Source organism: Anarhichas minor, unplaced genomic scaffold (assembly GCF_050575085.1).
Source record: "Anarhichas minor isolate MPS153535 unplaced genomic scaffold, ASM5057508v1 ptg000027l, whole genome shotgun sequence".
Lineage (NCBI taxonomy): Eukaryota > Metazoa > Chordata > Actinopteri > Perciformes > Anarhichadidae > Anarhichas > Anarhichas minor.
The window spans coordinates 9,812,791-9,826,310 of record NW_027466473.1 but is presented as its reverse complement, the minus strand read 5'-3'; the positions used below and the strand labels follow the sequence as shown (position 1 = coordinate 9,826,310).

Genomic DNA, 13,520 nt, shown 5'->3' with positions numbered 1-13,520 from the left:
AGGCGAGATGGAGAGGCAGATCAGACAACAACCAGTCCAAGTCTCATATCAAACTACAAATCATATTTAGAAAAAAGAAATGTTCAGAACATTACTTTTGAGGAAATATGATGTAAATATTCTAATGATACAGAAAATATCCAGCCAACAATGGTGGAAGGAGTATCGTAAACATCTGGTTTTATTTGAGGAATAAACGTATCTGTCAAATAAAGTGGAGGAAAAAGTAACTGTTACAGTGTAACATGTAGTGGAGGAGTATACATGTAGCACCTATTGGACATAATATCAAGTGACGTACAGGTACCTCAAAATTACCGAAGTACAACATTTCAGTATTGTACTTATAGTAACTTTCCACCACTACAAGCCAATATTTCAAGTAAAGACTATAAATATAATATACACAGGATTATGCCAATATATCAATGTACTACTAATGAAGAATGTAAAGATAGTGGGAACTTGGAAATGCCAAACAGCCTAACATAAAACATTATGATCAATATGTTATATAATATATGATTTATGAAGAGAACTGATCACCAAACACAACAAAGGAGATGATACCCTGTTGAGTTGCCTGCTCTGCGCTGCTTCTCGCTATTCTCCAGCGTCAGAGGCATGCAGAGGAAAAGCACTGCCAAGAGGTTTCCCCAGAAGACTCCTCGGCCTGAAGCTGACATCTGGGCTCTGAACCGTTCAAAGACTTCCCCGCCCTGCATCTCACATCCTGTGCACTGTTGCAGGTGCTCGGTCCAGCTGAGGATCAGGTGGACCACGTGTTCGTGCATCTGAGAGGGGAACGAGGGGGACACACTTCAAGAGGAGAAGAGAGAAGAAAGAGAAGCAGAAAGTGTTCCAAGAACAGGACTTGTGGCTGTTTTTCAAGAAGTGTTGGATGAAGTTTTGATTTTTCCTCTCATAGCATCCACTGTGGGCACTGAGAATGGAAGAGCTGCTCTGGGTGTTCCTGTGTGAAGTCACCATAAGGATTTTATTGGAGTAACTGAAGGAAACTGAAGGTATGAATAAAGCTGTGTGTAAAATGATAGATTTTTCCATTATTTTCTTTTTCTCTTTTTTTTCTGGCAAACATAGTTTTCTTATAAAGCTAATAATCCACAGGTGCTAATTTGTTAAGAAAACAATTTAATGATAAATAAAACCCCTTTTTTTTTTAGAAAATGTATTTTAATTCAATACTGTTTAAATAAAAATTTAAAAAAGTTTCACTGTGAGTTGCAAGTAAAACAAATAGAAGCTGTATCTCATAATGTATTAAATGAAAAGCTATATAATAGATAATATGTATATGCAATGGTCGGTGATTTATTGTTTACATATTCAAAATAACAAGAAGCTTTATTTGACAGGTCTGTTAGTTTCTGATAATTTCCTAGAAATAGCTTTATGTAATTTGACATATAAAAATAGGAAGTTCTCTGAAAGAAAAGCTCCATTAAAACCAAAGTAAATATATTATAACAACATATATATTATATATTACATATATATATTATATATTACAACATATATGGAGAATAGAGTTTATATATATATATAAACTCTATTCTCTATATATGTTGTTTGCTAGTTGTTACATAAGCAATTGATCCTATAATAAGCGCTAACGTTACAATGCTCTCTCTAAGAAACTCTATGAAATAATTGAGAGTGAGAAATTATTCAGAGATGACGGAACCATAAAATAAAGCATCATCATAAACAAATACAGTAATACATGTCGTTAGTCTCTAAGCACTTTTGGCAGCCCGTTCAGTAAACCCAGTTACCCTTATGACATATAGGTGCCACACTTTGCTCTCAGTCAGCAGCACGCTGGTTTCCTAAGTGATGCTGCTCCTGAGGGAGAGCGGCTGATTGGCTCGCTGAGCCGCGGAGCTTCAGACTGACTGTGCGTGTGTGTAGGTGTGTGTAAGTGTGTGTGTTTGTGTGTTTTCGTTAATGATCCACCAATTAGTCACACAACGGCAACAGTCGCCTAATCACCTCGACATGTGTCGGCACTGCACGGGGTGAAAGGCCATCACTGCCCTGCATGTTTTTGGGGGTGAGGGATGTGGCTTTCTAGGTGCACCTCCATTACCTCCATGGTTCAAACAGCATCAGTATCGTGCAGTTTCTCTTTGTAGCTGCTTCACTCACCACGGCAACCGGCTGCTTGTGTGACAGGCCAGGTGAGGGACCGTGGCAGACTGTCCCAGTCGTCCCCCCTCTTGTCCCCTGAGGAGAATCTGCTATACGCACCATAAACACTCCCACAGAACATCTCTGCAGACACCGGCAGTCACAGAGAGCAGATGACAAGAGTAACATGAGTGTTCGTCCTCACCTGCAGGTCTGAGGATGACGGGCCAGACGGCTGAGAGAGATCGGTCGCCGCACAGTCTGTCGGTGAAGACCACCTTGGATGAGGACATCGATAGAGCCGAGAGTATTCTCAGCAGGTGAGGACAGCTATTGGATCATGGTGTATTTGTCTCAGGGGTTTGTTTGAGAGAAGCAACAAAAACAAAGCAAAGAAGTAAAAGGCCACATGTGTGTTTGCCCCCAGGGTGCCATCTGTGTGTGATGACACATCCTCAGAGCTACAAAGAGTCGCTGGTCTCGACCCTCATGGACGCAATTCCAGAAATTCATTTCAAAGGAACGGAGCCATCTCAAGGTAAAGCTACAGCAACTGTTAGAAAAGTGACCGATCAGAGAAGGTGAATCATTGTTGTGCAGCTTTTTTCATTTATTTATTTTTTGTTGCAAAGGTTGTCTGTTTTTCTTAAAACCAGCCCACAACCCAGACAAAGTTTACAGAGAGTTTTGTTAAAGTCTTTTTTAAGGTCACACGCTGGATGAAAGTACACATAATGGACATACTGCACAGAGACCTCGATGACCGAAAGGCCATATTGGTCAGGTGAAAGACTACTAGAAGCATAAAACCAGAGAAATGGTTTTCATCTTATTCTGTCATTGTGTAAAACTAATTCTTGATGTACAATCTTCAGGAAAAAGTGCAAAACATTTGATAAAAACCAAGACGATCAGTTGTGATTAAAGAGAATTCCAGAAAGTGCATTGACCTGTTTGACTAATTCTGGGATTTAAAAAATAGTAATAAGTCTTTTCAAAAACATATCCTGGATGAGCCAAGATAGATATTTATTTTCTGAGGATGTTTCTCCTAAACAAATTACTGTTTTTATCTTTAAAGCGGACTTCTTACACTTTATGCAAAATTGTAAATCGCTTTGGATAAAAGCATATGTAATGTAATTTAAAACATAAATGTGTTAAATTATTTGTAAATCCCAGTAGAATCTCAACTGAACGAGACTCTGATCAAGTTGAACTGTGTTTGTTTCTGAATATGTTCTGAGTTGTTCTGCAGCTCCTTGGAGATGTCTACCTTGTGTCACTTTCATGCCTTTATTTTCATATACAATTCTTTAAAATGTTATGAGAGCTTGTATGCTTCCTGTGTGTGTGTGTGTGTGTGTGTGTGTGTGTGTGTGTGTGTGTGTGTGTGTGTGTGTGTGTGTGTGTGTGTGTGTGTGTGTGTGTGTGTGTGTGTGTGTGTGTGTCAGCCTGGTGAACCTGGTGGTGAGACTGAGGGAATGGGCACACAGGAGCATGCTGGAGGAGGAGGAACGGCCGGACTCCTTCCTGGAACGCTTTCGTGGCCCTGAGCTGCGGACGGCCCCCAGCCGCATCAGCAACACGCAACCAGATGCCAATGGCAACAATGCCAAAGGGATCTTTAGGTATCTTTAGCTGCTTCTATTTCCCCGCATATCTTTGCAGTAATAATGTAAACTATAAGACACAGTTGTGTCTGACTGTATTTGCAAATCTCTCCATGCTTTCAGGAAAAAGTGGGATTTCTTTGTGGTGTCCCCAGCCGATAACGCCTACTACCGCTGGTTATTTGTCATCGCCACAGCAGTGCTCTACAACTGGTTCCTTGTTGTAGCGAGGTAATGACACCACAATCGTTATCTGTAGGTGATGGATGTGGTGGATGGGTGTTCTGACCCCTTACAGGCTGGAGCTGTAATTCTTTTTTTGTTTCTACTCACAGGGCATGCTTTGAGAAGTTACAGGTGAGCAATTACATCTGCTGGCTGGTGCTGGACTACCTCTCTGACCTTGTGTACATAATTGACACTTGCGTCCGACTTCGCACAGGTAACTTATTTCAACATACAAAACAATATCATTCGTTTGGAGTCGAGTTTCTGGCCACGTGACATTTGCTAGTCTAATATTCACTCTCCTTTTAACTACTTTTTGTTCTCCACCAACTCCAGCAGGACATAATCTGGCTCCTTAACTGCTAAATGCTCCAATAAATTCACCAGCTATAGTCCCTAACATTATCTTTCCTGTCTGCCCCGGGGTAGGTTTATGAGATATTTCACAGAAAACAGGGTTAATGAAAGTCTCAAACAGTAAAGTTCCGAGAGATAAAATCAAAACAATGAGCTGAAAGGTGCTGAAACGCAGAAATAAAACATGACAGTGAGTTGAGATCACGGCTCAGCTGAGTTTGTGCTCTATTCTTCTTGTCTCAGGGTTCTTGGAACAAGGTCTGCTGGTGAAGGACCATGCCAAGCTCAGAGACAGCTACGTCCGAACGTTACAGTTCAAGCTGGACGTGGTGTCCATCCTGCCCACGGACCTGGCGTACATCTCCACTGGCATCCATACGCCACAGCTCAGGTTTAACCGTCTGCTTCGATTCCCGCGCATGTTTGAATTCTTTGACCGCACTGAGACGCGCACCAACTACCCCAACATCTTCCGCATCGGCAACTTGGTGCTTTACATCCTGGTCATCATTCACTGGAACGCCTGCATCTACTACGCTATATCCAGTTCTTTGGGATTTGGCTCGGACACTTGGGTGTTCCCAAACATCTCCAAACCTGAGTATTCCTCCTTGACTCGGAGCTACGTCTACTGTCTGTACTGGTCGACTCTAACTCTCACCACCATTGGAGAGATGCCTGCACCTGTGCGGGACGAGGAGTACCTATTTGTGGTCTTTGACTTTCTTGTTGGGGTTCTCATCTTTGCCACAATTGTGGGAAATGTTGGTTCCATGATTGCCAACATGAACGCCACCCGTGCCGAGTTTCAAGCCCGGATCGACGCCATCAAACACTACATGCACTTCCGCAAGGTCAGCAAAGAACTGGAGACGCGGGTCATCAAATGGTTCGACTATCTCTGGACCAACAAGAAAGCAGTAGACGAGAAGGAGGTGCTGAAGAATTTGCCAAACAAACTACGGGCGGAGATTGCAATTAATGTACACCTGGAGACCTTGAAGAAAGTGCGCATTTTTCAAGACTGTGAGGCTGGCCTGCTGGTGGAGCTCGTGCTCAAACTTCGCCCCCAGGTCTTCAGTCCGGGGGACTACATCTGCAGAAAGGGGGACATAGGGAAGGAGATGTACATCATTAAAGAGGGAAAGCTGGCTGTGGTGGCCGATGACGGGGTCACACAGTACGCCCTCCTCACAGCCGGCAGCTGCTTCGGGGAAATCAGCATCCTGAACATAAAAGGTAGCAAAATGGGAAACCGCCGGACAGCCAACATTCGCAGCTTGGGCTACTCGGATCTCTTCTGCCTCTCTAAGGACGACTTGATGGAAGCGGTGACCGAGTATCCAAATGCCAAGACTGTGCTCGAGGAGAGGGGCCGGGAGATCCTGATGAAGGAGGGCCTGCTTGATGAGAACACCGAGAGCGGCGGGCTGCAGAAAGAGGACACAGAGGAGAAGGTGGAGAGGCTGGAGTCCTCTCTGGACACCCTCCAGACTCGCTTCGCCCGCCTGCTCAGCGAATACAAACACACTCAGCAGCGGCTGAAGCAGCGCATCACTCTGCTGGAGCGGCAACAAAATCAAACGGACTGCGGCGCAGACGCAAGCGATGAAACGGGTGCAGACGCGGAGACCTTCAGTGGAACAGACCCTGGGCCTGTTGCCCATACGGATGGGTCCCCGCAACGGAGTGATGTGTAAATGGAGGACAAAAAGAGCCCAGCAAAACTGTCACACTAAGGAGATTTTTTAGATTGTTTCTTCTATTGTGAAAATGTTTAGCTGAGTGTAAAGAGATGTCTGCATGTCAATAAAACATGAAAAAGAAATTGGAAAACACTGCCACGCCTATGCAGTCTTTGAGTTCTTGTCTACTAAAACCAGTGAATTGAAAGTGTGTTTAAATGGTTATATCCCAGATCAAGCTACTTCAAAGAATTGAGAAGACATTTTTAGCGTTTACATTTGAATTTAAACTAGAGCACACTGACAACCTACAAATGTCACTTTTTTTTAGATTTCCCGACTAAAAAGCTCTTAAGAATTGCAGGTTGTTCTAGTTTTTGGGTCACTTGTAAACATCTCGTGTTGGGTTGCATCAGCGGAGGGATTCAGTTCTCTCTACTTGTTGTATATTACGCTCTGGTTCCCGTACACCTCGTCTCTTGCTGCTCCTCCTGGGGAAAAAGTCCGAGGAGAGATGGTAGAAGGTGATTTGCTGAGTTCACATACACAAACACAATTATTTTCCAGTGTCCTTATGTTCTGTTATCTTCCAGGTTAGATCTGAATCAGTCTGTTTTGGTGATTATCACAACAACCTTTTGACATTTTATTTCTTACTTTGGCTGTTGTGAGTTTGTGCATTGAAAACAATTTTGTCTCTGGTGAAGTGACTCACTCGCAATGTGCAGCTTCTGTTTTTTCAGGTGTTCAGTCTATTTTCATTTGCTTTAAAACGTACTCAGCCAGTCTTACATTAGAATGAGTGAGCCGCTTAATCTCTGTTTGCATTTAGCTGCCCCCTTTTCTGTCGTGGAGACTCTCTCTCTCAGCAGCGAGGGACTGGGGATTTTCCAGTTATTCAGCCGTGTGCATTCCAGGTTACAACTCAACCACACGAGCAGTGTTGATAAGCACAGCTGGAACAATGCCTCTGCAGCAGAGCTGGCTATAGTAAAGGGGCAGGAGGTAATGAGTGCATATCCCCTGCAGCCCCCGAAGGAGTGGGTGTGATCAAGTGCCATGGACAAATCTCCAGTTACCTGCCGTCGGCTGGTCAAACAGCATGAATATATATGAAGACTGTACATCACACTAGAAGCTAATGAGAGGTAGCTACAGCTCGTGATAGGCTCCAATGTCAAACCTGTTTTGTGAGCAGAATCGGAAGATCTTGGCCTAACAAGACAAGACAAGACAATCCCAACTCAAAGTCCAGTGACAAGCCTTTTTTTTTAAATCACGTGGTTCTTCATCAGCAGAAATGGATGGTGTTGGCGTGAGTCAGTTATCATTTGAATTGCCGTGGATGCTTCCTTCTCTGTTTTATACCGGGTTGAAATTTGATATATTTTCTTCATCTGCCCCTTACTACGAGCACCACATGAACGCACTATTATCTAAGTTAGAACAATGTTTGGTTATATTCTCGTTAGATAGAACTACATTTCTTTTCTCACTGTGGTGTTAATGTTGCTTAAAAGAAGGAGGAGCTCAGTTAGAAAAAGGTTACGTCACATACTTTCGAATTCAAGTCAGACTGATGACTGCCAGGTTGTTCTAAGTGTTAGGTCACTTTCAATTACATCTGATCAAACCACATCCACACGGACCTGGTGAAGCAGATCAGCAGAGTTTTGAAAGTGTTAAACTCTTAACAAATAAAACCTAAAGATGTTCTTACTTTGATTATTTGTTGTTAAATGTTATAAAGAAAAACTTCAGCTTTGAAGCCACGTTTTCAAGGGCTTAAGTGCTAATTCAGACAATAAAGGAAATTAAAACTCATTCTGTATAACAAGCTTAACTCAGCTGTTTGTCACTGAAATGAAGTGATTGTGTTGTAACACGTTGTTCCATCTGCACATACACTGCTGTCGACTCCATGAAAAGTGCTGAACAGCTGCACTGAACTTCTCCACACTCTCTCTCACACACACACGCACACACACACACACAACCACATGTCATGTGCACAGGACAACTGGTGCAGAGTGTCAAAAGGCCTCATGGCCAGAGACGCTGCAGTGACTGAAAGGAATAACAGGAATGAACTCTGAGCAACAAGTCTTTTTACAGGAAGTAAACATGTAATAATATGTATCTGTGTAATATGTATCTGTTCACAAAATATGCACAATTGTTTTGAAAATGTTGATCAAGTGGTGAGCATTGTCAAAATGTAAAAACAGAAGCAAAAAAAAAACACGTCACATATTTTTCTGAATATAACTATATATTGTTTTCAAAGTGTAACAGCTTACAAACTGCATTTGAAAAATGAGACAGTATCTGCTGCTTATCATTTGGAGATACTGTCCCCCCGATCACTGGGAGTCACTGCATGGAGTGAATGAATGGACCGTGTAAGACAAAGTGTGACAGCAAAGGTAGTCCCCTTCATAGTAAACACAACTATTCATTTTACTTTTAATGGGTCGAGCTACGGGGCAAATACTCCAACAGTACATGTCGAAAGCTCAAGATACTTTACGATCACTGTAGAACTTAGACAAAAAGAAAATATGATTTCTCCAGTAAATAGCTGTGATTGAAATAAGAAGATGTAGAGGAGACAGTGCAGGGCTGCTTCGTATGTATCGGAGCTGGAGGACCGCAACATGCCGTCTGCGGTCGGTGGACTGATTGGCTGATGGTTTCCACGGGGACAAACGCACCGGCTAGCGCATTCGCATGTGCAAGCTGTGCTTGGGTCCATCCACCCGCTCCAACTTCTCAAAGTGTTTCCTAGCATTACGGATATTGATGAGAGTGGCTGCAGATGCTGAAAAAAAAATTAAAATAACAGAGACATGGATATTGAATCACGCCGGTTTGGTTTCTTAACCGCACATTCACTGCTGAGAAGTTGTTAATTGTGACTGCTTACGAATGGAGGGGTCCGACATGATGACCATGACGTATGTGTTGGAGGTGAAGACGTCGATGAAGGCCGCGAAGTTGGAGTTCCTCACTTCCATGCTTTGGAAAGAGGCTGCCAGTTTACTGGAACACAAAATAAAGAAATAATCAGAAACATGATTTAAAAAAACAGAAAGTTGGTGGGTGATGTGCGGGGGTGTGACGGCGACGTTTGTGCAGCGTGAACTCACCTACAGCTGAGTTTGAACTGTTTGATAATGTTGCTGATCTTCTCAAACCGGTGAGCATCGCGCTGCTCTTTGCACTGATAGTGGGAGATCACCTGCATTTACAAAAAAACAAAACACAATTCTTTCATTACCGGATCCAGATTTTCTGCCCAGACACCAGACACCAGACCAGAGGAAGAGGTTTCTCTCACCAGGAAGGTGGCTCTCTCAAACAGGAGAACTTCATCCGCCTCTATGATCTGCGCAAAATTTCTCAGGTTGGTTTCCAGCTGCTGGACGTTTGGGATGAGCTGGTAGACTATGCTAGACCAGGCCTGCAAAGACATTTAGAAATGTTTCTTACTGTGTCGACTTTATTACCAGAAGTCCAGACATACAAAGCAGTCAAGCGTCACAACCTTATACAGGGTCTCGTCCCAGATTGACGTCCTGAAGCAAGTGCAGGCCAGAGGTCTGGACAGTCTCTTCAGATCCTCTTCGCGCTCCTTAAAGATCTGTTGAAACAGTCAAACGATCAAATCAATCAATTAATGAATAACAAATATGACATCCAGGGTGGAGGAGGGGATAATAAACAAGAGGATAAACAAGAGGACCATATTTTTATACTTTTGTTGAAGTTATCCAGTATTACAGATGTATTTTAAGGCCGATGATTTGCTGTTACACTCAATCTTACCTCAACTATTGAAAAATTAAGGATTTCAAATAGAGAAATGTGTCTTTAAAACGGTATAAATAACATTCATAAAAAAGACAAACTATCACAATTGTTAAGCTTACCAGGTCTCTCTGGTCTTCCTGCACCAGATCCATCTTGTGAACGAGGCAGAACACTTTGGCGTCGGGGGAGTTCTGCAGGATGGCCTCCAGGCACGACTGGTAGTAGTGCATGTCTTTCTCCAGCTCGCGGCTCTCAACGTCGAATATATAAATAAGTACCTCTACATTCCTAAAAATGTTGTCCCTCTGGCTGGTGAAGTAGTTCTCCATGAACGTGTCCTGTCTGTTGGGTGAAGGAAGCACAGAGCGACGTTTGACAGAGGAGCTCAGATTGAAGAAGTCGGTCCAAAAAATGGCAAATAACAAACTTTGTACTTTACCCTCCACAGTCCCACAGGTTTAGAACCAGATTGCCAAGAAACCGTACATGGGAGTGCTCCACGTCAACTACATTTAACAAAGGATGTAAATATTGTTTTATAGATGATATTAATAAAGAAACATGGGGCATCATGCGGCGCCTTTTATTTTGAAAGCACTCTTACTTGTAGCTCCAAGGCGGCGTGTGTCTCGAGCTATGTAATTAGCAAAGATGATTGATCTCATACTGGTCTTTCCAGAACCACTTTTTCCCATCAGTAACACCTGAAAGCACAAATGCAACAGATTCACTCATCGCTGAAGATAAAGTCTTCGTCTCTTCTCTACTCTTATGACCAGCGGTGGAAGAAATAATCAGACTCTTTACTCAAATAAAGTAAGCAGTGTCGCAATGTTAAAACACTTCAGAGGATGTAAAAGTCCTTTAACTTACATATACATGACAAGCAACATCGTGCTCTTGAAATGTGAAAAGCAAAAGCACCATAGTGTTATATTATATTACATGATTTGTGGTGCGTTAACGTCTAATTACATGTAAATGTTGTTGCTAGTCAAGAGGGCTTATTTTAATTTCTGACAATGCCTCATATTCTATTAGCTGATTATATGTTTTGTACAAAACATAGCAGTCTAAGAAATGTTTGACACCAAAAAACACGTAAATGATTTGTAAGATGTATTTCACATGTCATTTATAAATTAAATTGTTCAATATTATCTGATTGCACAATGGCCTGAAATGCTTCAACGAGATCTCCACTCTGCCGGGAATATAACTTTGAGAGAGAAGCACTTAATATCATCATTTTAATTTAATTAAACTTTAAGAAGAATTTTAGAATCAGCCTTAAAAAGGTCTGTGAAGATGTGTGTGATGACGTTAAATCACCAGTCATTTAGAGAATAGCGGAAGGCTATTTTTAGCTGGAAGTGCAGAATATAAGTGGGTACAAGTTGAAAAATCCTTTTGACTTCTAAATGATGTGTATTTTAGGACAGATCTTAAAATAGCAACTACTACATATCAAGATGTGATTATTCATTATTAGAGCCATTGGAAAACAGCTCATGCTAAAAACGTCAGAGGTATGAAATGAAGGTACTGGAGTAAAGTACAACCACCTCAATGTTGCATTTAAGTACATGTACCACTACTTGATGAAGAGTCAATGATTAGCTCCTGCTTCACCTTTTTCTTCATTGCTGTGCTTGACATCCCCCTTAGCAGACACGAAGTAGAGTATTTCTCTGAGCTGCAAGTCAGGTGACTTTAGTCAAGCGTCTGCAGCAGCTCTCCTCTTGCTCTCCGTCAGCTGCAGAACAGACACAAATAGTTTCACCTAGCTGTCACTGAAGGTTAGCTCTCATGAAGCAGACAGCCGACATTACTACAAAAGGACACGTTTAAACGCTTACACGACAAACAAGTCAGACATGTGTATCCGGTCGTGAGCTTATTAGACACGGACGAATATATAAACAGTTCAATAACTTTATTTAAACTCTTTTCTCCGTTCCGGATAAACATCTAAGCTAAATGCTAAGTTAGCTAGCACGACAAATAGTCCAGATATAGCATTAGCCAAGGTAGGCAGTGTTAGCTTAGCTAGCTAAGTTAACACTCAGTAGTCCACTTACCCTGACAGGGTAGATCCGTTACTTGAATTCAAGCAATTTCAGACTACCAGTTTATTTTTTGTTTTTCAGATTACAGTTGTACACATTACTTGATGGAAGCAGGCAGTAGTGAGGTGAAGATCAGCTGCTTCCTGTTTACGCCAAAGTCACATGATGGGTGGCTTGGTATGCCCCGAGTTTTGTCTCACTGGCAGATTTTGCTTCATTACCAGATCATGTTTACCACTGAGGACACACACAAATTAAATATTAAGGTTACAAATGTTTTAAATTAGGATTCGGAAAGTAGTTACTGTTAGAGTCTTTTGGAAGCATAAAGTTCAAATTGCCTAACAGGCATGACACAGGGATAAATATTAAACTGTCTTCTTCTTCTTTAGTAGTGTCAAAATAGGTTTAGAAGATACTATTAGTACATTTTGTCCAATATTGCATCAGAGAAACGTTTTTTTTAAATGCATATTTGCAAAGTATACTGCACTATCAATAGTGGGACATGTAGATTCTCATTTTGTGGTTGGCAGGATAATTTAAGAATCAGTTTAATGTAACTCATCGAAAAGTAAATAATAACTACTGTACATAATACTCAAAATAAACATATTTTTTAACTTGTGTCTCTAACAAAGTAATTACAGTAAGTCTTAAGATGTAAAATTCAGTTGGTAAAGTTGTTGTTGCAGTTCCTGACAATGGCCACTAGATGGCAGGAAATAGTCATGGCGTCATGACGTCACGTCCGGGTTGGCCTCCTCGCTTTTGTAACGTCGTGCAGCGGTGCAATCTGCGGTCAGTCTGTATATTTAAATGCAGACTGTGTACATTGTACGCGTGTGTTAGGGTAGTGTGGAATACAGTGTGGTCGCGTTTAAGGAGCAGTTTGACCAATACTCTGTCAAAGGAAATGGACCAGTAAAATAAATATTGCTTATTGCTTCAGGTTTTCCCCTACTTCATCTATACTGTTTACTTGGGGCTGTCTTTAAACAAAGACATTTTACAATTAATACCATGACTTCAAAAACCAAATACCACAATCTTCCTAAATATCACTGACATTTCTCTAACTGGACATTGTTCAGCTGAAGAGAAGCAAAATGTGTCTTTCTGACACAGAAATTGCCGTTTTAGAGCCCACAGTGATGGAAAATATGACTGACTTCATCTGCATGCAGTGGAGGAGAACATTTAAAAAATATATATATTTGAAATAAGGACTTCCTCTTGAAGCGAGCTGATGATTGCCAAGAGGGACCCAGCAGCAACAGACAAAGGGCAAAGACAGAGAGCAGCTGATTCAGACCACTTGTCCTCTTTGAGTTGATGAGCAAATGAGAGAAGACTGGCAACGACGTGGCCAGAAATAACATATTAAAGCAAGAAGAGCCACTTTACACACACCTGAAACACTGTGCGTCATGTTTTACATGATTATATTACACATTTATATAATGGTCCTTGTCTTGTTTTTTTTGCACTGAAAGTCTGACATTTCCTACGAATGCTTAGCACTGGGTGTACTTTCAGTCTCAGCCAGTTTATTTCTGGTTCTTTGGGGATATTCATTAGATGGCATATATGTTGTACAAATA

At 41.7% G+C, this 13,520-nt stretch overlaps 2 protein-coding genes across 2 annotated transcripts; one reads left to right on the top strand and one right to left on the bottom strand.

Moving 5' to 3' along the window:
* The first annotated feature begins 2,370 nt into the window (after window positions 1-2,370).
* On the top strand, window positions 2,371-6,088 carry cnga2b (cyclic nucleotide gated channel subunit alpha 2b). The gene is given in 6 exon segments (XM_076101386.1): window positions 2,371-2,471; window positions 2,579-2,689; window positions 3,606-3,782; window positions 3,888-3,995; window positions 4,100-4,206; window positions 4,593-6,088. Coding segments are annotated over 6 exon segments (2,100 nt in total).
* A 2,199-nt stretch (window positions 6,089-8,287) lies between these two features.
* rraga (Ras-related GTP binding A) lies at window positions 8,288-12,087 on the bottom strand. Its single transcript, XM_076102686.1, has 10 exons — window positions 11,929-12,087; window positions 11,480-11,603; window positions 10,452-10,551; window positions 10,287-10,353; window positions 9,967-10,189; window positions 9,582-9,677; window positions 9,375-9,497; window positions 9,184-9,275; window positions 8,961-9,076; window positions 8,288-8,855 (listed from the first exon to the last, which is right to left on the bottom strand). Exons 2-10 carry the CDS (start codon window positions 11,504-11,506, stop codon window positions 8,752-8,754), a joined length of 948 nt encoding a protein of 315 aa, XP_075958801.1. The 5' UTR covers window positions 11,507-11,603; window positions 11,929-12,087; the 3' UTR covers window positions 8,288-8,751.
* Window positions 12,088-13,520: the final 1,433 nt, after the last annotated feature.

Excerpts from the sequence above, each read along its gene's own strand:
- rraga (XM_076102686.1), bottom strand. The coding sequence starts at position 11,506 with ATGTCAAGCACAGCAATGAAGAAAAAG. Across the intron at positions 9,498-9,581 it reads GGGACGAGACCCTGTATAAG|GCCTGGTCTAGCATAGTCTA; the intron begins GTTGTGACGCTT and ends ATGTCTTTGCAG. Across the intron at positions 9,077-9,183 it reads CAGTTCAAACTCAGCTGTAG|TAAACTGGCAGCCTCTTTCC; the intron begins GTGAGTTCACGC and ends TTTGTGTTCCAG.